This window comes from Nicotiana tabacum, chromosome 24, assembly GCF_000715075.1.
Source record: "Nicotiana tabacum cultivar K326 chromosome 24, ASM71507v2, whole genome shotgun sequence".
Lineage (NCBI taxonomy): Eukaryota > Viridiplantae > Streptophyta > Magnoliopsida > Solanales > Solanaceae > Nicotiana > Nicotiana tabacum.
In genome coordinates, this window is record NC_134103.1 from 64626837 (window position 1) to 64652122 (window position 25286).

Consider the following 25286-nt stretch of genomic DNA (forward strand, 5'->3'; position numbering starts at 1 on the left):
TCATTTGCTAAAATTTCATACCAAAACATGCTGAAATTTTGTAACACAGTCTACAGTTTTGTCCTGAGTTTTATCCGAAACTTCAGTCTAAACAAGCTGAAGTTTTTTAGTTTATTTGCTAAAACTTCATCCTAAACATGCTTAAATTTTTGTCCTGCAGTTTGTCAATAGTATTTTATTAAAAAAGGGTAAAATCGTCTTTTTAAAACGCTTTTAACAAAAAAATTGGGAACGGATGCAAACGGAAAAACAAAACGGGTATAAGTTAAAAAGGGGCGACGAAATAGGGCGCCCCATGCATTTTTACCAGACGGGTCCAGTAGCACAGGTCCATTAGTATAATCCATCAGCCCAATACACTGTATTTTTAATTCCAGCTGTACATTTTATATTTTCTCATTTTGTAAAATATATATACGTAGATATTATTGTTGAAATAACATTATTATCGCGACTTATTTCTTCTCTCTCTCTCTCTCTTAGATTGTTTTAGGGTGCTCAAGAGTTTGTATATTTCACGTCTTGTCATCAAATAACGAAGTAAATTTTGTTCCACAAACTCTCGGATAGCTTGGAGCCTCCTAAGCCTAGAGTATACGAACTCAATCGGAGGAGCAGGCTTCTCTCCTATCAATCCTACTCTGGCTGGTTCGAAATCAATTCAACTCCATTTATATTTTTGGCATTAATTTTCAGTACTAATTGTACTATCTCGTTCATGGCAGATAATTATACTAACATTTTAGCATTTCATCTTTCTTTCCCCGCTTACTAGATCATGCACGGGAAAGAAGAATAGATCCATTGACGGGGTGACTAACCATGGTTTGACTTTCACCCTAAGCTTACTATCTGTTGGGTTAGGAACCCAACCCGGATCTTCTTTCCTCCGAGAGCATTACTGATATAGAAGGAGATAAAGTTGAAAACAACAGACATCAAATCTCTCACAAAAACTGCGACGCCCCATGCTTAATATGAACATCTTGCAGTCGATCAACTTTTAAATACCTTGATTATGCAAATATTGTTTATATTGGTACTACATCTGTTCTAGTTTATGTGAACCTATTTCCTTTTTGGTCTGTTCCAAAAAGAATGACCCCTTTCTAAATTTGGCAATAATTTAACTTAAACTTACAATTGTACCCTTAATGAAAAGTTTTTATAACTACACAAATACTCTGGGCCCATTTTTTACTTGTTTAGGACCACAAATTCCAAAATTCTTCATTTTTTCTTAAACTCCGTGCCCAGTCAAACATGTTCACATAAATTGGAACGGAGGGAGTATTTGATAAAATTTAATTACTCTAATTTAATAAGGTTTGTACAAAATAAAAGAAGAGTTATAAGATGGAACTGTAACTCAGCCATTGAATCTTATGCAGACAACCATATGGAGTGGATCGGAGGTAGCATTTCCCTTGGAATAGATGATAGTAAACAAGTACACAGACAAATACTGCAGCATAGCAATTACAAAATCTTTTCATTCAGATGAGCTGACAGCTTGAAAGACATCATTTTGTGACAATAATGATTTCTTGAAAAGAAAGGAATCAGGAACTTTAACAGGAAAAGCATGAGCAGCACCAAAGAAGTGGCTAATCCTACATATATCAACAAGAAAGTCTACTCTTATTCAGCTACTGCGCGCGATTATGCATCGGGCAGCAATTTCCTAGTGATGACCTTACCTCAGTATAACACACACTTCTTGTTTTGAGAAACAACGGTTTTCCTTTTTATAATCCTCCTAACTGAGAACCACCTAAATACACTAAATAACATTTTCCATCTCCTTTGAGCTTTATCCAGAGGTACAATTGCATTATGAGCAAGAAAGCTGTTCACGATACTGTGTAGATCAGGGGACGTTGGACCAGGGAGGGAAGAGTCAGTGGCAAAGAAAGGAAAATGCATATCCGCACAGAAAGGTGGAGTGAATGAATCAGTATCGTCCATGAAGGAGTTGGAGTCCTGGCTAGGAAAACTCAATGGTTGGTCAAAGCTAACATCCATGTTGTCTATATTATGCAAGATATAATCATCCAAGCTGTTCAAACCAGCTATTGAAGAGATGGATGGCAAGTTATCAGGTGTTGATGCAATCAATTGCTGATAATCGCATATGCTAACCTTTTGGGAAGTCAAAAGATCACCGCTGCTATCAGAATTGGCCATCATGGGTAAGCTTGAGGACAACTGAACAGTGGAAAATTGCAAAGTATAATCCATCAGAGATAACTCGTCTTCGAAGGAAACTACTCCTTCCCAGTGTCTGAACGCACCAATGACCAAATCACGAGCATCGTCCTGAAAATAGAAAAGGATATTAATTGCTTTAATCCAGATTACTACAGAAGCAAAGGCAACTGCTAAACAATGCTCAATTCAACAAGATAAGTTTGGACAACAAAGCAAATTTCTTTCCAAGAAAAAGAAACCGGCATAAGACAGACATGGAAGAGAGAATTTTCAATGCAAGATACATGCCTTTTGAGTTTCAGACAACTTATCAATAGGAAGATACTGACAATCTGAAAAAAGCCCCATCACTTGTCCAACGATGTTAAAGACCACTCCATTCGATTGTAAAGATCTGGATGGGCAGTACAAGTACGACCTCTTGTCAAGTACACACGTCAGAGCATGTTCCACTGTAACTTCCCACATTTTAGTGGACATACCAGTCCCAAGAACCTGCAAGATTTCCAAAGATAAAGTAAAAAACAAGAGTTTTCAATATACTGAAACATGAGGAAACAATAATATTAAATCTATGGAGCAACAAATATCTTAATCTCACTTAAGGTGTTCACTCTGTGTAAACAAAGCCGAAATCCGGTATGTATATCCTCAATGAAGACAGAGGATGCTTTATGACGCTAATCCACTAGTCAAACATCAACATCAAAAAGATACAAGAACCCAGAGAGGATGAAAGCAAAAAAAGATTCCATCCTGTACATTGTAACAACGTAGTTGTAACATATATAGAAGTTTTAACTTGCGTTATATTAAAGAAAATCATAGGCGTCGAATAACCGCATAAACTTCAGTTTAAACAAAGCATTAACCAGGTTTTCAATAACCATAAGAGTCAATTAGACGTTTGACAATCATCACTATAGTCATCTTCGTTGCTATTCAATCAGTAACAAATTAAACTGCTGAATCAATTAAATGACACGTTTGTTGGATTCTATGATTAACATGCAAGATAGAATGCCAAAATACTTACATTTCGAAGCCTTGCAGGATCAAGATAGAGTAGAGTCAGAAAATCTTTCACTTTGTTGACTCTTTCCTTGCTCAAACGCCTGTGGAAAGCTCCATCTTTACCAATTTTTTCCAGCCTCCAAACTTCATCTGAAAGAGATGGGGGATGGTGCTTCTTGTACACTATGAAGAAAGCAGGAAGTTAGACAAGTGTTTTATCTCACTTGAAACTACTAACAGTTGTTTCATAGCAGATGTTCCATTTGACTCCGAAAATGTTCCATCATAATCTCATTGCTTAATTTTGCCCTTTTAGATTTATTAACTCTGAGCTCATTATCAGGTTAAATATGAAGAAACCACTCCGGTCAACTTGGATTTGTTGAGATAGTTTTTGGTGTTACAGTTTCGGTTATCCGGTTTGAGTGCAGTTCTTATAAAAACATCCACTTAACCGAGCCAAAAAACCAATAATGATGTTTATATCCTGTCAATGCTAAAAATGGATATTCGGTATCTTAGAATTGGAATAAAAAGTTTTAAAGAGCATAGTAGAGTTTACACCTTTTAATTGAACAGCATCTATCATTTAAGACTTGTAAGATAATTCTATCCCAAAAAATTTTAAAACAAAGGAGTACGAAGAACTTACACTCTCCACGGTGATCCCTAACTATGAAGGACTCTGTCTTTGCCTCTCTTATTCTGATTCCTTCAAAGGTATCAACAAGCCTTGCCCCCAGCCTGAATCTACGACTTCTTGTCCAGCTTGAATTATTTGTAAAGGAAATATCACCCACCAAACCAATACCCTCCTTGAGATTTAAAAATGCATCCCCACTAAGGAGAGGTTTCTTTCCTCCCCTTTCTCTCACAATGTTGTTCTTGAATTCTTCTACGGTCCAATTGCCCCCTTCCTCACCATCAAAATCTCCCTCGAGCACCACTATTTCCACTTTTGCATAGGATTCAGGGCCAGTAGAGACTACTTGCTCAGTTAGAGCATCAACTAGTACTACCTTCAGGCTGGATTCTTCTCCTTCTATTCGAGTTCCCGTAAATATAGGGGGAGATATGGCATCTATAAACTTCAGCTTCAGGTTTCTAAATTGACAAGGGTATACACCTTTCGTGGAATTCCTACAAGAGGTGCAAAAGAGGAAGAAAAAAAACAACAGTTGAGTGATAACAACAGAATTAAGCACCCGAAGCATCTGAATATTAAGAGCACCAAATTCAATAATAGACCTTTTGATACTTGTCATGTACTTCCTGAGCGCCAATTCAACTTCCTCTTTTACCTGTAAGAAAAAGTTAAAATACGTTCATTTCTTATTCATGAGGCAAATCATTACAGCTTAAAGAAAAGAAAAGAAAAGGAAATATTCCTGCAGACACAAATTGCAAGTTCGTGTCTGATTTGACACGAGGCGTTGAAAATGAGTTTTATTTGAAGCTAAACAGAAATAGAATAGGACACATATTCTTCGAAGCTAAATAGGAAAGTAGGAATGACAAGTTACCTTCTGATTTTACAGGAAAGTGTAAAATTTGGTTTGATGCGACTTTATGGATGATAAGTAGGATATATGTTGAGCTTAGCTTATTGTATAGAGAGTATCATTATGGTAAGTGGACTAGACAGAAAATACTATAAACTAAATAAGCAACGGCATAAGATGTATCTATGTCACCAAAGCTAACATCACAAACCACACAGCTTGAAGCACTGAAACGTTTCTACATAGCTACTTTTGTGATCACATTTATCATTCATGCTTTTTATGTTTAGCATCAAGAAAAGGGAAGAGGAAAGTGCACGCTCGCAAATAAGAAAAGAAAAGGTTACAGACAGTGGAATCTTGGAAAATTAAACAAATTAGACTCTCAAATTAAAATTATAAGTGATGTCGTTCAAAGCTCATGACCATAAGCGTAGGACTAGTACTCTGGGACACAACATTCAAATCTTGTGCCTTTCTGAATACTTTTTTGTTGCAACCCTATCTCTAAATGGAGAGGGTTGAGACTTTGTAATTGCTGAGGAAATACGAAACAGGTTACATATCACTCAAGAGGAGCTCAAGGAGATAAATCACGTCATAGACTATGAAGGAGATAATGAACCTTCAGAAAAAATGAACTTACCACTCGACGAAGCAATGGCTCCAAAGCTGGTGCCATACAGCTTTGCGCCTTGCGCATATTCATTACTTCCACAATCACGCTGCATAAAATAACAAAAGAACGATCAGTAACAAAATTGCAGGACAGACTAAAGGGACAGGAACTCTGTGTATATTTTTTGGCAAATTCATCTCAAAATCCAGTTCACTACTACAAAAATCAATTGACGCAGGGTGTTTGGACTACATATACGAGCATTCAGAGAGTGGAAGTACCCACACATTAACCTCTCATGTATCAGCAATTGTTCTTCACTAAACATCAACATGGAAAAAGGTAATCCATAATCCGTTACAGGCTTATGGAGCACAGTAAAAAAGTAACAACTCCATCCACTTTTTTCATTCTACATCTAATCCATGATATGCAAACCTCCACCGCAGTGGCAGAGCTAAGCTCAGGGAAGGGTGGCCAATTGAACACCCTTAATTGGAAGTTATATTGTGTATACATGTATATTAAATCTTGAACACCGTTAGCACAATTCTTGGTTTCACCACAGCATTACTAATCGCCACCTTCTAAAGAAAATAAACAGCACTAGCTAAGCTTAGAGACGATATTATTTTCCACTGTGGACTAAAACTAAAATAGACTAAAGAGATAATGGAAAAACCACGACCCATCTCAAATTTCAACTACTCCATCCCAGGAACCTTTCAACTATACTCACCAGTTCATAACTGGCACGTCGCATCCCATCCCAACCCCAGCACTAGTTTTCCATAAGCCGTACTGAAAATTCAAAATATCCTAAAGGCTGCAACTAGTACTACTTTTACTGTAATTTTCAAATATGCAAATTTTAATAAATTATACTCTCATAAGCAAAAGTGTCAAACAAATTGAAGGAGAAGATTCATTTGTTCTCAAAGTAATTTATACTCCTTTGCTCCCAATTTAGAGAGAGTAGTAATTTTGACCTTTTGAGAGGAGGAACTCTCCGGCGACGCTTGTCCCCCGAAGAATTGCTGCCATCGGGTCGAGGGGTGGCATCTTGTTGCAGTTGCCTCCTCACTGACATTATCAATCAAAGGGAAAGACAACAGCAATTGCAGTCTTAATATAAATCCCACGAATAGTTGTGCGTGGTGGTGGCACCGGCAGAAAAGATGATAACCATGGAAATGGAATAATGGTGAGTGAGGAGAAAAAAGGACCAACATGCGTTAGCAGATGAAGATGATTGAACAACAATTATTCATGTGTTTCACACTTCATAATACGTTCTACTCTAGCCAGACTACTTTAGGGGATGTGAAAGAAATAGAAGTGTTAGATACGTATGCGTTTGCATAAAAAAGGAGTACAGTCCAAAAAGATATCTGATCGTATGATTTATAAGGTTGTGGAGATTTTTTGTGCCTATTGTTTCTTTCATTGTTGCTTTCTCCACAGAGATAAAAGAGGGTGAAAATGGGGTTCCTAAACCAAAGTGTGGTTCACAAATAGGTTAAAAAAAAAATGGGTATTATTTTATATATATCGCGATTATTCACCGCGCTATATCTTAACGGTAATTTTATCCATTAAAATATAGCGCGGTGAATAACCGCACTATATTTGAACTTAAAATGAGCGGGAGGTATAGCGCATATAAGTATAGCGCTTTATAGGTATAACGCTATATAGGTATAACGCTCTATACCTATATAAAAAATCGTGCCATCTCCTTTCCCCACCAGACGCGAACCAGCAGAAACTCCCCCCTTCCCTTGAACTTAAAATGAGCGGGAGGTATAGCGCATATAAGTATAGCGCTTTATAGGTATAACGCTATATAGGTATAACGCTCTATACCTATATAAAAAATCGTGCCATCTCCTTTCCCCACCAGACGCGAACCAGCAGACCCCCCAAACCCCCCCCAACCAAAAAATCGGTCCTCCCCTCCATTTTTATCCGTCCCACAAAAAGTGTAACTTCTCGGTATTGGAGCAAGCTTACACCGGATCTAAGGCATTATCGCGTAGTGGATTGTTCGTTTCGGCCCCCAAATCATCAAATCCTCATATTTCAAAAAATTATAAATCGAGGTATTCTGATTTACTTTTTGTTAAAACTCTTGTATAAAAAATGCATATTACTTGTTTTTTACTGTGATCTATATTTTTTCGTGATTGTTTTGTGATTTAATTAATTTTTTATTTTTTATCCAGATTAGATTATTGTTGTGGTAAAAAATTAGTAAAATAGATATTATTATTTTATGAATAATTAATGTTATTAGTTGTTATAAAAAATATTTATTAGTTATTTTTTTTACTGTGGTATATGTATTTTCGTGATTATTTTGTGATTAAATTAATTTATTATTTTTTATCCGGATTAGATTATTTATGTGCTAAAAGATTAGTAAAATTGATAAATTATTATTTTATGAATAATTAATGTTATTTAGATTTTATTATTGTACATATATTAATATGTGACTTTATTATTGTTTAGTGCCCTTTAGTGTTATGTTGTGCCCGTAATTATAATCTAGTGCCCGTAATTATAATCTAGTGCCATTTAGCATAGTATCTTTGTAGTTATTGAAATTAATTATTTAATTATCTGTTAATCCCAAAAATATTTGGAAAAAAAAAATGATAGTTCAAACACAAACTCTCTCGAATGTTAGTCAACAAATGTAAGAAAATAACATAAAAATAACAATATTTGTCAAACTAAGTATTTTTATATAAATACTTATTAATTATATCATGTATAGTTATAAAATAATAAACTAACATATAAAATAAGAAACAAACATAGAAAGTAATAAACTAACATACAAAATAATAAACTAAGATATAAAATAATAAACAAATATTTAAAATAATAAAATAACAAAAAAAATAATAAACTAAGATATAAAATAATAAATAAACATATAAAATAATAAAATATATAAAATAAGAAACAAACATATAAAATAATAAACTAACGTATAAATTAATAAACTAACATATAGAATAATTAACTAACATATAAAATAATAAACTAATATATAAAATAATAACCTAACATAATAATATAGTAAAAATATTGATTAAATATTAATATAAAATATATTGCAATATATTTAAAGACGTTAAGCAATCAAAAAGAAAAATACTTTAATTAATATTGTTTAATTTACAGACATCGTCATGGTAGTTCCCCATGTGCATCCCGGACCTGCATCTCGAGAGCTACTGTTGCTTACAGGGCTACCATAGGTCTTCATACATCTGGGATGGGCAGTGTTTGTCCCAGACATTCCGCCTCAGACGTATAGATGATATGTGGGAATTCATTAGGGACCACCCACTCCATCCTCGTATAGTTAGACGCCTTCAGGATACAGGTTTCTACAGGATCATAGAGATCACCCGGTTGCAGTTCGACTGGGCGTTGATCATGAGAGCGGTGGCGACCGAAGACACACATGTTTCATCTAGCCATCGGCGAGGCTACCATCACTCTTGAGGACGTGGAGGTTCTCTTCGGGTTGTCGGTTGATGGATTACTTGTAGCTTACCCGCATGCACTTAGAGACTATAGGGGAGTGCATTACCTGCATATGTTGAAGTGACTCACCGATTTTCAGCCAGCGGAGGAGACTGCATTGAGTGGGGCGAGTCGATTACAGCTGACGCCCATCCGGCAGCATCTGGAGGCGATGGATACGGAGATTACGGATGCTTCACCGGTGGAGGATATCGACCGACACATGGTATTGTTTAATTTGTTGAGGCATAAATTCAACAACCCTTTCCATCAATGACGATGCACCTCTAGATCTTTCAACAAACCTCTCCGCCGTCTGCTTAAATGACATCCGCACCATGGCAGGGACTGGCAATCCACGTGCAGACTTCAATAACCCATTGAAAGACTCTGACATATTTGTAGTCAGAATTTCCCATCTTCTACCACAATCCATAGGCAAAGTCCACTTGTCAAGCTCATGTGGCATCAACCAACGATAGGCTTCTGGGTCTTCCTACCTAATCAATTTCATTCACCTCCTGAATTTACACTCTTGGTGATCTGTTGCACCCATCCACATTAAATCATGCAAGTCCATATTCGGATAAGCCCTATGGAAGTTGGTCTTCAAGTCCCTAAAACAGTAACGGTGGTAGGCATATGGTTCCTTCCATACATGCAAATTCTGTACAGAACTTAAAATACCTCTATGCCGATCAGATATTAGACAAATACCTAAATGCTGTTTGACAACGTGCTCCTTCAAGTGGTTCAAAAATAATGCCCACGTCTCTTGGCTTTCATTGGCACAAATAGCAAATGCTAGGGGAAATATACTTCCATTAGCATCTACAGCAATGACGATCAATAACTTAATATCATACTTTCCATATACATGAGTGTCGTCTATGGATATTACCGGCCGACAATGCACAAAACCATCAATGGATGGTTTAAATGCCCAGAACACATATCTGAATATGTATTCTGGACTCCGCTCAAGCTTCCATTCAACAACAGTCCCGAGGTTAAAGTGTTGCAATGCAGCCATGTACCTGGGTAGAGCGGCAAATGACTTATCCCAGTTACCATGAATAATTTCAAATGCACGTTTACGCCCGAGAAATGCCTTTCTTTTGGTAATGGTACATTCATATACCTGGTGGAAAGATGTTATACACTCTTTGATCTTGTACCTTATGGACGCTTCAATGTGTGGAATCAAGACAAGAGAAATCAAGTCAACATTCAAGTTAAAATGATTCCCATCCACTGAATGTGTTCATTTCATAATTGTGGGTGCCAATGTATTTCCCCACAATCCACATATTTATTTTCAACTTTCTCGCACGCAGCATCCAATTACAACCTTGAAACCATCTACGACAAATAACCTTGTATACTTCTGGAGATGACTCATGAACCACGATCTCACGACACTCTTTTATGCTGTACATTCGCACCGTCCTGCTTAGACGCGCTTTATCGGCAAAAAGCATGCCCTTTGACAGTGCCGTTGCTCTAGATTGATCCCACATTGCTGTCCGAATTTCGTCAAGATCCCTTGCGAGGGCATCCACATCCGGCATACTTGGCAACTGATCAAGGTAGGGAATCACCCTTGAATGAAACAGTACATGGGACTCGTACACTCTTGGTCTAACGGGAGGTGGAGCATGCTCCCTCGTCAAATCAGGTTCATCATTCTCATCCTCATCATCATCACCCTCATCAGGGAAGGGTGTGTCATCTCCAAACTCATCAGCATTATTGTCATAATCACTATCATCTTCCTGACTCTTCGCATCTGCCAAATTCCGATTAAATATGTCGTCTTCGGGTAATTGAGTAAGGACATGACCTTCAAGTTGCTTGTTTTCACTGCACAACCAATAAAATAATAAGTTTCTCAAATTCATACAAACTTTACATATAAACTTTATCACTTCACTTACAAATCATATCCCATGATGCACATTATCCTGTTGCTGATGACTCCCGGATGGACCACCATGATCCAACACACCAAAACTAGGCATGTTCCAACTGTCCGTTGGTTCATAGCTTGTAAAATTCATATCTGGCCAGTACCCCCTGTGGAATATATGAGTTTTCATACAAATTCAATACATAAAAATAAACTTCGTAACACAAAGAAAAATTAAAGTTTACCACACGGCTTGTGGATTATGTAAACTTGGGGATACATTATATTCTGACTACTTATTCTCCCGTGGAGATAAGTTTAGATCTGGCCAAACTCATTCACCCGGAACCTGTTTGGATAAAACTGCTCCAAAAAAATCACCCGATAATTCAGGGATATCCCTATTTTGCGAAACCTCATTATTGCGAACGTCTTTAGCCTTGACGTACATTTCTAACAATTTTATCCCAAGAAGTTCCCTGTGTTCATATGGAGTCCTCAAAATATCTGTCAGAGTTTCATCGTCTTCGATGTTGACCACAGCATAACAAGCAACCCCTTGAGGAGTAACAGAATACAGATATCTTTCGGTTACTTTAATATTCACCGAACCGTTTGCTCACACTCATTTTTTTACATAACAACGATATCAATCTATCGTACCCCATTGTAAGTGCCAACTTAACATGACACTGTGGAGAACAACCATAGCGTACTGAGTTATTCTCCGCCACAACCTCACCCCTCCCCCCCAATATAATGAAACCCTAATTTTTCGCTCTTCGAACATTATGACAAAATGCAAAATAACTTAACGAACAAATATTTCGGAAGACTTGAAGGATCCTGAATGGATTTTTACCAAATTCTGAAACTCCTTAAATAAGAAAAAAGCAGTCCGGGGGTACAATTATTTGATTTTTAGCGCATGTATAATAAGCGCTATACCCATATGAATTATTGGTGGGTCAGTTAAGTGGAGATGAATTATTGGTGGGCCGCATTTTATAAATAGCGCGGTTATTCACCGCGCTATACCTTAACAGACAAAACTGCCATTAAGGTATAGCGCAGTGAATAACCGCACTATATATAAAATGGTGCCTAGTTTTTTTTAATCTATTTTGTGTTGCTTGAGTCCAAAAGAACCACACTTTGGTTCCGGACTCGTAAAAATGGCGGGCTTTTGGGGGAGGGGGGGGATGACCACTCTTTGGAATAGCTTCGTACGGTTTTTTCGAGTGCTATTGCTACATACATGTTGTAGCAAGCTTCTTCATTGTCAAAAGTATTTTTTTTTCAAAGTTTGAATTGTTTGACCAAGTTTAAAGCAGAAGTAATATTGGAGAAACTGAAAAAAGTAGTTTTTCTCAAAAGCACTTTTCTGAAAAATATTTTTGAGAAAAATACACTTAGAAGCACTTTTTAAAAAATTGGACAAACACTAATTGTTGCTCAGAAGTATTTTTCATATTAATTATCCAAACACAAATTGCTTCTCATAGAGAAAAATACTTTTGAAAAAAAAAAAGCACATCTCAAAATAAGCTGATTTTAGAAACTTGACCAAACAGGCTATTGGTATGTTCGTTGACATTTGTTCTGCTGTTGTTAATATTGCACGCCGAAGTGACTGTAGTGACATATTTAACAAATAAGCAGAAGGAGCTTTTACTATCATTATTTTTACATGTTATAATCTATAATCTATCTTATTTTTAGAATTATAAATCTCACATTTGAAGAAGATTTACTTGTCAATATTATTTGATCGACCTAATAGTGTTAAACAAATATACCGGCAATATACATAACTTAAACTTTTAAACAAAATAGCTTATTAATGATATTATTTGTTTAAAGTTTACTTATGCTAGGTCTTAAGACATGTCACTGGGATCAATGTTTTGCTTCTTATACAAGAAATATTTATCTGTTATGAAAATATTATATTGTGGTTGTCCATTTATTACCCTGCTATAGATAATCTTCTTCACATTTAGTACTCTATTGAAGTTTATCTACTAGCAGCTGATGCAGGGAGGTTGCAAGCAACTAAATAAAATAACTTACAACAACTTTTTATTAAACATATAGGTTACGAGCAGCTCATGCAGACAACTTACAAGCAGCTCAAGAAAAGTCTTGCAGCTCCTTCCCGAAAAGCCTTGCTTGAAAAGCCTCGCAGCTCCTTTCTTTATTCTATAAATCGAAGAAATCTCACTTCATTATGTACATCAGTTTGAAGTTGAATACTATATCAATCTCTCTCTATTTTTGCCTACAGTTTATTTACTTTTAGTCTTTATTTTATAACACGTTATCAGCACGAGACTCTCCCTTGAGCACTTACTTTGAAAGATGTATTACTATAGTTATCCTCGTCCAAAGGCACCAGTTCTCATTGTAAGTAAGACCAAATTATTGTATTGATGGATTTTTATTCTGTATATAGTGGGTTGAACGATTGATATTTCTTTGGCATCATTGTAACGACCCGGCCAGTCGTTTTGAGTATTTTAGCCTCGATCCCCTATTTATTGTGTCCTCTATGTTGTATTATGGTTATGAGATTTGCCGAGGGTGTTTAATTTTGGTTCGGGTGAGTTTCAGAGTGAAATGGAACACATAGTCCCTAAGTTGGAGGTTTAAGTTGAAAAAGTTGACCGTAGTTTGACTTTTGTATAGACGACTCCGAAATGAAGTTTTGATGGTTCCAATAGCCCCGTGTGGTGATTTTGGACATAGGAGTGTGTCCGGATGTTGATTTGGAGGTCCGTAGGTCATTTTGGCTTGAATTGGCGAAAGTTAGAAAGTTGAAGATTTGGAAAGTTGAGAAGTTTGACCGGGAGTTGACTTTATTGATATTGGGACCGGATTACGATTTTATAAAGTTGGTATGAATCGGTATTAGTTTTGGAATTCGGAAGTTCATAGTTTCAATAGGCTTGAATTAGGGTGCGATTCGTAGAATCGATGTTGTTTGATGTGATTTTTGGCCTCGAGTATGTCCGTTATGTGTTTTGGAACTTGTTGGTATATTCAGACGGGGTCTCTGGGGGCCCGGGTGTGATTCGGATTGAATCAGGAACAACTTTGGACTTGTGCATTGCTGAACCCCTGTTGTGTCTGGTGCAATCGCACCTACGCACTTTGGGCCGCAGGTGCGACACTGTAGAAGCGGCCTACGAGCCATAGAAGTGAGATTGGCCCTGCCCAGTTGGGAACGTAGATGCGGGCTCATAGATGCGATCCATAGGTCACAGAAGTGAGGGCGCAAATACGCGTGGGTGCCCGCAGAAGCATATTCTCTGGACTTAAGTTATGGCCACACCTGCGATGGCATTTTCACAGGTGCGGAGCTGCAGTAGCGGCTGTTGGCCCGCAAAAGCGAAATCGCTAGGCAGAAATAGGTGCTTTCGAGGGTTTGATTTCATTTTCATCTTTTGGACCTAGAGAGCTTGGTTATTGGTGATATTTTAAGGGATTTTCAAGAAAATCATCGGGGTAAGAGATTCTAACTCGGTTTGACTATTTTACACGAATCCATTATTCTTTTCATCATTTAATTAATGAATTGAGTTGAAAATTTGAGGAAAAATTGTGAAAACTTCTTTGACTAAATTTTGGGGTTTTGAAAGGCGATTTGAGATGTGATTTGAGTAATTCTTGTATGATTGGACTCGTTATCGAATGGGTGTTTAGATTTTATAATTTTGTCTGGGTTCCGAGATGTAGTCCCCGGGTTGACTTTTTGAGTTGACTTTTTATTTCTCTTTAAAGATTGTAACTACGAATTGCTTCCTATAATTTATATTTATGGTATGAAATTATTTTGTCTAGATTCGAGCCGTTAGGAATTGGATAATCGAGGGAAAGGCTTACTAGTGGATTGAGTTGGCATGTTTTAAAGTAAGTGTCTTGCTTAACTTTATGTGGGGGAATTATCCCTTAGGATTGATGTTGTTTGTGTTACTTGTGATATATGGGAGCCGTGTACGCAAGGTGACGAGTGTGTACACGGGCTAAATGTGGTAATTGACCGGTTCTAGCTACGTAGATTCTTTTATGCCTTTAATTGTGTTACCATAATACGTTATATTCATCATCTTTAGTCTATCTTCACATGCTTTACTTGTCTTACCTCTTACTTGTTAATTATCTTTACATATTTAGTTGATGTTATTGTTTCCTATATTCCTTATTCATTTTAACCGTTGAGTTCTTTACTTGAAGTTGTTATTCTTGGGGTATCTTGTTGTTGAAATTGGTATTGAGTTATGGAACTGTTAGGAAAAAGCTTCACTTCTTTGATTCCTTATCGTGCAAATTTATTGACTTCGAAATTCTAAATTTCTGTCTTTCTATTCTCTCACAGATAGTGAGGACATGCACAGCTAGATCTGATGATCAGGCACCCACGCCCCTTTCTAGAGCCGCGAGAGGCCGGGTTAGAGGCCGAGGATGGGCACATGGTGCAGCCAGAGCACCTTCCCGAGCTACTATAGAGGAGCCATTAGTAGCTCCAGTTGGGGGGCAGGCACCTGAGACGCCTGTCACTGCCCCTGCACTTCAGGAGACCCTCACCCAATTTATGAGCATGTTTGGCACTCTAGCTCAGGCGAGGTTGATTCCACTTGCTCCTGCCATATCTCAGGCCGGGGGAGGAGCATAGACTCCCGCTGCAGCGGTTGTAGGTGGACCAGGGCCCAGAGGTCATACTAGTACATCCAGTTATCCCAGTTCAGCCCGAGGTTAGGGCAGCAACATCTGAGGGGGAGCAGCTCAGGCTCGAGAGGTACCAGAAGTACTACCCATACTTTCAATGACTTAGCTTTAGAGGATGCGCATGGTTTTCTTAAGAAGTGCCATCGTATCCTCCGTACTATGGGTATTGTGGAGTCAAATAGGGTTGCTTTCACTACGTGCCAGCTTAAGGGAGCGGCTTATCAGTGGTGGCGAGCGTACGAGTTGGGTAGCTCGGCCGAGGAAGCTTCACTCACATGGGCTCAGTTTTCAGAGATGTTCATGGGAGAGTTTGTTCCTAGAGCCTTCGGGATGCATGGCGCATGGAGTTTGAGCAGTTTCTCCAGGGTGCTATGACCGTGTCGGAGTATGTCGTCAGGTTCATCAAGTTGTCCCGACATGCAACAGCCTTAGTCTCTACAGTCGGAGAGCGATTTCGTCGATTTATCGAGGGGCTCAACCATAGTATTAGATTCAGCATGGCTTGAGAGTTAGAGATTAATACCCCATACCAGTAGGTGGTGGAGATCGCTCAGAGAATGGAGGGTATGTGGGGCCGGGAGAGAAAGGACAGGGAGTCCAAGAGGCCTCAAGATTCTGGCACATATAGTGGTGCCCGTTCCCTAGTTGCAGCCCGTCATGGTAGAGGCTATGTGAGCCATCCTATTTATTCAGCACTTCCAGCTTCCTGTGATATTTTGGCTACTCCGAGGTCTCAGGTTGCCCATTATGCACCGCCACTGTCTAGTGTACCTCTTGCACGGGGGTGCTTTCAGTGATCAGTCCAACCGACCAGGCCCGAGCCAGCTTCAGTAGCCACATCCTCCGAGAGCTTGTTTTGATTGTGGTGACACTCGTCATATGGTGAGGGACTGCGCCAGACTCAAGAGGGGTGCACCTCTACAGACCACTCAGGCTCCACGTATTCCACAGGGTCCCCAGACTTCTTAGGTCATGGTTACCGCACCAGTTTCCACTTCACCTGCACAACCAGCTAGAGGTGGAGGTCGGGTGAGTAGGGGTCGCTCTAGAGGGGGAGGCCAAGCCAGATGTTATGCTCTACCGACTAGGATGGAGGCAGTTGCGGCCGACTCAGTTATCACAGGCATTGTTCCGGTTTGTCATAGAGATGCATCAGTCATATTTGGGTATATCCCGTGATTTCTTGAGTTCTCTTGTCTATGTGTCCACGACAGTGGGAGATTCCATTATTGTTGACCGTGTGTATCGGTCGTGTTTAGTTGTTCTTGGTGGTTTTGAGACCAGAGCTGACCTATTATTGCTCAGTATGGTAGATTTTGATGTTAGTTTGGACATGGACTGGTTGTCTCCCTATCATGTTATTCTTGATTGTCACGCCAAGATAATGACGTTGGCTATGCCAGGTTTGTCGTGGTTGGAGTGGAGGGGTACTTTGGATTATGTTCCTAGCAGGGTGGTGTATTTCCTTAAGGCACAGAGGATGGCTGGGAAGGGGTGTGATGCATATCCAGCCTTTGTGAGGGATGTTAGTGCGGATACTCCTACCGTTGAGTCAGTTCCGGTAGTGAGGGATTATCCAGATATATTTCCGGTGGATCTTCCGGGCATGCCGCCTAATGGGGATATCGATTTTGGTATTGATTTGTTGTCGGGCACTCAGCCCATCTCCATTCCACCATATCGTATGGCCCCATCGGAGTTGAAGGAGCAGTTGCAAGAGTTGCTTGATAAGGGTTTCATTCGGCCCAATGTATCACCTTGGGGTGCTCCGGTCTTGTTTGTAAAGAAGAATGATGGTTCTATGCACATGTGTATTGATTATCGACAGTTGAACAAGGTTACAATGAAGAACATGTATCCATTTCCACGCATTGATGACCTATTTGATCAGCTACAGGGTGCTAGAGTGTTAGCAGTCAGGCTATCATCAATTGAAGATTCGGGATCCAGATGTTAGGAAGACTGCCTTCAGGACTGTGTATGGTCATTACGAGTTCCTTGTGATGCCATTTGGGCAGACCAATGCCCCAACAACATTCATGCACTTAATGAACAGTGTATTCCAGCCCTATCTTGATTCATTCATCATTGTGTTTATTGAAGATATCTTGATGTACTCCCGAACCCGGGAGGATCATGAGCAGCACCTGAGGATTGTGCTCCAGACCTTGAGAGAAACGAAGTTGTATGCAAAATTTTCAAAATGTGAATTCTGGCTTGATTCAGTTGCATTTTTGGGTCATGTGGTGTCGAGCGAAGGGATCAAGGTAGATCCGAAGAAGATTCAAGCAGTGCAGAGTTGGCCCAGACCGTCTTCAACTACTGAGATCCAGAGTTTTCGGGGTTTGGCAGGATATTACCGTCGTTTCATAGAGAGTATCTCATCTATTGTTACACCTATGACCGGATTGACCCAGAAGGGTGCTCTGTTCAAACGGATCAAGGAGTGTAAGGAGATCTTTCAAAACCTCAAGATTGCTTTGACTACAGCCCAGTGTTGGTGTTGCCTACGGGTTTGGGGTCTTACACTGTGTACTGTGATGTGTCACGTGTTGGCCTCGGCGCGGTGTTGATGCAAGACGGTAGGGTAATTGCCTACGCGTCTAGATAGTTAAAGGTGCATGAGAAGAATTATCCTTTCCACGACCTTGAGTTAGCAGCTATTGTTCATGCCTTGAAAATTTGGCGACACTATTTGTACGGTGTTCCTTGTGAGGTCTATACCGACCACCAGAGTCTCCACCATCTGTTCAAATAGAAGGATCTTAACTTGTGACAGCGGAGATGGTTAGAGTTGCTTAAGGAATATGATATCACCATCTATATCATCCCCGGAAGGCCAATATGATGGCCGATTCCTTCAGCCGAAAGGCGGAGAGCTTGTGCAGTTTAGCATATCTACCGATAGTAGAGAGGCCATTAGCATAGGGTGTTCATGCCGTGGCCAACCAGTTTGTTAAATTGGATGTTTCGGAGTCGAGTCGAGTTTAGGCTTGTGTGGTTTCTCGGTCTTCTCTATATGATCGTATCAGAGAGCGTCAGTATGACGACCACTATCTGTTTGTCCTCAAGGCCATGGTTTAGCATGGCGATGCCAAGGAGGTTACTATTGGGGATGATGGTATGTTGCGAATGCATGACCGGCTATGTATGCCCAATGTAGATGGTTTGCGTGAGTTGATTCTTCAGGATGCCCACAGTTTGATGTACTCCATTTATCCCGGTGCCGCCAAGATGTATCAGGACTTGAGCAGCACTATTGGTGGAGGAGAATGAAGAAATACATAGTAGAGTATGTAGCTCGGTGCCTAAATTGTCAGCAGGTGAAGTATGTGCATCAACGGCCAAGTGTGTTGTGTTGCTTAGAGGCTTGAGATTCCCGAGTAGAAAAGGGAGCGATTTACCATGAATTTTGTTGTTGGGCTCCCACAGACTCATAAGAAGTTTGATGCAGTATGGGTGATTGTGGATAGGTTGACCAAGTCGGCTATTTCATTCCAGTGGTGGCTACTTATTCTTCAAAGTAGCTGGCTCAGGTCTATATTTGCGAGATTTTCTGACTTCATGGCGTGTCTGTATCCATCATCTCTGACCGGGGTATGTAGTTTACATCGCGATTCTGGAGGGTCGTACAACGTGAGTTAGACACACGGGTTGAGTTGAGTACAACATTCCACCCTCAGACGGACGGACAGTCCGAGCGCACTATTCAGATGTTGGAGGATATGTTTTGTGCCTGTGTGATGGAGTTCGGGGGTTCTTGGGATCAATTCTTTCCGCTTACGGAGTTTGACTACAACAACAACTACCAGTCGAGTATTCAGATGGCTCCGTATGAGGCCTTGTATGGGAGGTGGTGTCGGTCTCCGGTGGGTTGGTTTGAGCTTGGTGAGGCTAGGCTATTGGGTAATGACATGATTCAAGATGCTTTGGAAAAGGTTAAATTGATTCAAGATCGGTTTTGCATTCATGGTTAGGGAGTGGGTCTTGCTCCGAGTTTCGGCCATGAAGGGTGTTTTGAGGTTCGGGAAGAAAGATAAGTTGAGCCCTAGGTATATCAGACCTTTTAAGATTCTTGAGAGGATTGGTGAGGTGGCCTACAAGCTTTCACTACCACCTAGTCTAGCTACAGTTCATCCAGTATTCCATGTTTCTATGCTCCGAAAGTATCATGGTGATCCGTCTCATGTGTTGGATTTCAGCTCAGTCCAGTTGGACAAGGATTTGTCTTATGTTGAGGAGCCGGTGACCATTTTGGGCAGGCTGGTCCAAAAGTTGAGGTCGAAGAACATTACTTCAGTGAAAGTTCAGTGGAGGGTTCGACCAGATGAGGAGGCAATTTGGGAGACCGAGCATGATATGCGTAGCCGTTATCCTTATCTTTTCACCACTTTAGGTATTTCTCTATACTCGTTTGAGGAATGTTTGTTTTAAGAGGGAGGGGGGATATAATGACCCGACCGGTCATTTTGAGTATTTGAGCCTGGATCCCCTATTTATTGCCTCCTCTATGTTGTACTATGGTTATGTGATTTGCCGGGGGTGTTTGGTTTTGGTTCGGGTGAGTTTCAGAGTGAAATGGGACACACAGTCCACAAATTAGAGGCTTAAGTTGAAATAGTTGACCATAGTTTGACTTTTGTGTAGACGACTACAGAATGGAGTTTTGACAGTTCCAATAGTTCCATATGGTTATTTTGCACTTAGGAGCGTGTCCGGATGTTGATTTGGAGGTCCGTAGGTCGTTTTTTGCTTGAATTGGTGGAAGTTAGAAAGTTGAAGGTTTGGAAGGTTGAGAAGTTTTACCGGGAGTTGACTTTATTGATATTGGGGTCGGATTTTAATTTTCAAAAGTTGGAATCGGTCCGTCATGTCATTTATGACTTGTGTGCAAAATTTAAAGTCAATCGGAGTTGTTTTAGTATGAATCGATATTAGTTTTGGAATTCAGAAGTTCATAGTTTCAATAGGCTTGAATTGGGGTGCGATTAGTTGAATCAATGTTGTTTGATGTATTTTTGGCCTAGAGTTGGTCCATTATGTGTTTCTAAACTTGTTGGTTATTCGGACGGGGTCCTAGGGCCCCGGGTGTGATTCAGATTGAATTCGGAACAACTTTGGACTTGTGCATTGCTGAACCCCAGTTGTGTTTTGTGCAATCGCACCTGCGCACTTTGGGCCACAAGTGCGGCACCGTAGAAGTAAGTTTGGTCCTGCCCAGCTGGGACCGCATATGCGGTCAGTGCTCCACAGATGCAGGCGCGCAGAAGCGATCCAAAAGTCGCAGAAGCGAGGGCACAAATGCACGTGGGTGCCTGCAGAAGCGCATTCTCAGGACTTAAGTCATGGCCGCACCTTTGATGGCATTTCCGCAGCTGCGGAGCCGCAAAAGTGGCTGTTGACCCGCAAAAGCGAAATCGCTGGGCAGAAATATGGGGTTTCGAGGGTTTGATTTCATTTTCATCTTTTGGACCTAAAGAGCTCGGTTTGTGGCGATTGTTCGAGGGATTTTCAAGGAAATCATAAGGGTAAGAGATTTTAACTCTATTTTGACTATATTACACGAATCCATTGCTATTTTTATTATTTAATTAGTGAATTGAGTTGGAAATTTAGGGGGAAGTTGTGAAAACTTCTTAGACTAAAATTTGGGATTTTGAAAGGTGATTTGAAGTCGGATTTGAGTAATTCTTGTTTGGTTGGACTCATTATCGAATGGGTGTTCGAATTTTGCAATTTTGGTCGGGATCCGTGACACGGGCCTGGGGTTTTCATTTTGAGTTAACTTTTTATTTCTCTTTAAATATCATAACTTTATTATTCGGAATAGCTTCCTATAGTTTATATTTATGGTATGAAGCTGTTTTGGCTAGATTCGAGCCGTTTGTTGTTGGACAATTGAGAGAAAGTCTTACTAGTGGATTGAGTTAGCGTGTTTTGAGGTAAGTGTCTTGCATATCTTTATGTGGGAGAATTAACTCTTAGGATTGGTGTTGTTTGTGTTACTTATGATATGTGGGTGCAATCGCACCTACGCACTTTGGGCCGCAGGTGCAGCATTGCAGAAGCAGCCTACGAGCCATAGAAGTGAGTTTGGCCCTGCCCAATTGGGACCGCAGATGTGGGCTCGTAGAAGCGATCCATAGGTCACAAAAGTGAGGGCGCAAATGCGCGTGGGTGAACGCAAAAGCTTATTCTCTGCACTTAAGTTATGGCCACACCTGCGATGGCATTTCCGTAGGTACGGAGCTGTAGTAGCGGCTGTTGGCCCGCAAAAGCGAAATCGCTAGGCAGAAATAGGTGCTTTCGAGGGTTTGATTTCATTTTCATCTTTTGGACCTAGAGAGCTTGTTACTGGTGATATTTTAAGGGATTTTCAAGGAAATCATCGGGGTAAGAGATTCTAACTCGGTTTGACTATTTTACACGAATCCATTGTTATTTTCATCATTTAATTAGTGAATTGAGTTGGAAATTTGAGAAAAAATTGTGAAAACTTCTTTGACTAAATTTTGGGGTTTTGAAAGGCGATTTGAGGTCTGATTTGAGTAATTCTTATATGATTGGACTCGTTATCGAATGAGTGTTCAGATTTTACAATTTTGTCTGGGTTCCGAGATGTAGTCCCCGGGTTGACCTTTTGAGTTGACTTTTTATTTCTCTTTAAAGATTGTAACTACGAATAGCTTCCTATAGTTTATATTTACGGTATGAAATTATTTTGTCTAGATTCGAGCCGTTCAAAGTTGGATAATCGAGGGAAAGGCTTACTAGTGGATTGAGTTAGCGTGTTTTCAGGTAAGTGTCTTGCTTAACTTTGTGTGGGGGAATTACCCCTTAGGATTGGTATTGTTTGTCTTACTTGTGATATATAGGAGCCGTGTACGCAAGGTGACGAGTGTGTACACGGGCTAAATATGGTAATTGATCGGCTCTAGCTACGTAGATTCTTTTATGCCTTTGATTGTGTTACCATAATACGTTATATTCATCATCTTTAGTATATCTTCACATGCTTTACTTGTCTTACCTCTTACTTGTTAATTGTCTTTACATATTTAGTTGATGTTATTGTTTCCTATATTCCTTATTCATTTTAACCGTTGAGTTCTTTACTTGAAGTTGTTATTCTTGGGGTATCTTGTTTTGAAATTGGTATTGAGTTATAAATGCCGTGATTCACATTGAGGCAAAGTTGTAAAGTTGTAAAATACTATTCTTGTTGAGTTATTCACTTCCGGTTATTATTGTGGAGACTCTTGTTCATATTGTGGTTGAGCCATGGGCTATTTATTGTGGAACACCATTATTGTAGAAATACCATTATTGTAGAAACACCATTATTGTTGACTTCTTTAGCAAGTTGTGATATTGGGCACTTGAGATGCGATTTGTGATATATTGTGATATTGATACGCATGCAGTGGTATAAGGATTGGGGTTGAAACGCATGCGGTGAGATAAGGTGGGCTTGATACGTGTGTTGCTACTAGGGGGACTACTTGAAGTCATGCGATGTGATATGGTGGGCTAAAACATGGGAAGCTATTTCGGAAAAAATAAATATCAAAACTGAAACGCAAGGCTCCCATCCCACGGTGATATAAGGAAACATTATGAATTGTTTTGTGATTTGAGACTATGAGGCGGTACCTCGGTAGTGATTCTTGTTGATACTTTGTTGTTACTCCTTGGCATGTCATTCCTTGTTTTCTTCCGTGATGCATTATTTGCCTTAGTTCTGTGTAGTTAATCTTGGTATATTTCCTTATTGTTTCATTTCCATTGTTATCGTTATTACACTGTTGTAAACCTATTTAGTTTCTTATTTATTCTAGTAGGGCCTTCACCTGACCTCGTCACTACTCTATCGAGGTTAGGCTTGGCACTTACTGGGTACTGTTGTGGTATACTCATGCTATGCTTCTGCACATCTTTTTGTGTAGATCCAGGTACCTCCTACCAGTCCAGGCACCAGTGAGACGAGCTCAGCTTCAGAGACTTTAAGGTATATCTGTCGGCATCTGCAAGCCTCGGAGTCCCCCCTCAATCTACTCTACTTCATTTTCTTTCCCTTTATAGACACACTGTTGTATAGGGATGATCCGTACTTATTTATTGAGCTTGTGACTTGTTATCACCAGATTTTTTGAAGTCTGTTTATGTTGAGTTGCTAAGTTTTCTTTATAATAGTTGTTGAGTATTTGAGAGTTTTATCGTTATCAGTTATATTCTGCATGTATATTAGGCTTACTTAGTCTTAGAGATTACGTGCCATCACGATATCCTACGGAGGAAAATTGGGGTCGTGACAGACACTATTGCATTTTCATATTAGCAAAGTAAGCATGAAAATTATTCCATGTTTGGCTTAAAGATTTTAATATGTCACTTTATCTTTGTGAACGACAAATTATTTTTCCTTGCTACGTTGTCATCTTGAACTAGGTTCGTAGCAAAGGACTCGTGACATTAGTTTTTCCACTTTCATATATTTTCTTAACACTAACCATTCGTTGAGTTGAGTTAGCAAAAGTCTATGGATATAAATCAGATCCAATCGCTATCATTAAGAGTTCCTACTCAAAAGGTTAGTACTTCCTTCATATCAGATATTCTTGTTTTTTGCTACTAATAATATATTTTTTGTTCATTGGTCAAAAGGAGCCTAATTGGTTCACTCAAAAGTTCATGCCATAAATTTGTTCCTCAAGAACAATATTGCGAGAATGGACCATGATTTATTATTTTCATCTCTATTGATGGCTACGTATGGGAGTGTGCAAGAAATATATAGCCACTGGCAGTATCAACATTTCTAAATCTTGTTATGACTTAATTTTATGATTCACTTGAACTCTAACAGAGTACGACCACAAGAAGTGGCAATATTTTGTATATCTAATTGTAACTAAATTTTGTTAACCACCAGAAGTGGTATATGCCTATGATCACCAGAAATGGTAATTTAGGCTTGCCATGGTTACAATAAAGATAACTTAGAGAGAAAACAAAATTCTCTATATTACATGCATACCTCGATTTGCTCCTGAAGTAGAAAATATATTAAAAGAGGTTCGAAGCCATCACAATTTGATATGATTAATGCACGTTCAAATAATTATGTTCCATTTTTTGAAGAATGAGAAGTTTTGATTCATTCCCTTAAGTGAATGTGACAATATTAATAAAGTTTGTAAATATAAACGTGCTCTTGATAAAATTATATTACAACTCACCTCCATAAGAGGTAATATGATTGAGAGAATATATACTCAATATTTTATATTTTAAATTTGCTCCTGAAGTAGTAAAACAATTGAAATTTCCAATTGAAGCGGGAATATATTATGAAGCGGTATTTTCTTGTGCTTAAACAAAATAATGAGCTATTCAAAGTTATTTTTGAAGCACATTTTTATTCCCTAGAGTGCATGAAGAAATACCACAACTCACCTCCTAAAGAGGTAGAATAACAGAGGTTATAAAAATTATTTTTGTGGCATAAAGATTATTGTCGCACGTACCTGTTTTACGTAAAAATAGCTTGGATAATTTTATTAAGTATCTTTCTAAGGCAAAATGATTCTTTTAGAATGCTTTCTACTATAACCATATTAATATATTATGGTTAGTTGTTATTGATTTTCGTAAAGAAAATAACAACTCATGTATCTTCCCCTCACGGATGTAATGACTATGTGATTGCCGCTTTAATACAAAATATTCAGATATTAAAAGTATTTCCATGAAGGAGAAA

The 25286-nt window shown here is 39.1% G+C and overlaps 1 protein-coding gene across 1 annotated transcript; it reads right to left on the minus strand.

Annotated features, from left to right (window-relative positions):
- Positions 1 to 1473: 1473 nt before the first annotated feature.
- LOC107790947 (calmodulin-binding protein 60 A-like) lies at positions 1474 to 6725 on the minus strand. Its single transcript, XM_016612919.2, has 7 exons — positions 6336 to 6725; positions 5374 to 5452; positions 4474 to 4526; positions 3878 to 4365; positions 3248 to 3408; positions 2500 to 2706; positions 1474 to 2319 (listed from the first exon to the last, which is right to left on the minus strand). Exons 1-7 carry the CDS (start codon positions 6434 to 6436, stop codon positions 1702 to 1704), a joined length of 1707 nt encoding a protein of 568 aa, XP_016468405.2. The 5' UTR covers positions 6437 to 6725; the 3' UTR covers positions 1474 to 1701.
- Between the last annotated feature and the right edge of the window lie 18561 nt (positions 6726 to 25286).

Coding starts and splice junctions, on each gene's coding strand:
- LOC107790947 (XM_016612919.2), bottom strand. CDS start 6,436: ATGTCAGTGAGGAGGCAACTGCAACAAGATGCCACCCCTCGACCCGAT. Junction 4,366..4,473: donor TACATGACAAGTATCAAAAG/GTCTATTATTGA, acceptor CACCTCTTGTAG/GAATTCCACGAAAGGTGTAT. Junction 2,707..3,247: donor ATCCTGCAAGGCTTCGAAAT/GTAAGTATTTTG, acceptor GAAATCTTGCAG/GTTCTTGGGACTGGTATGTC.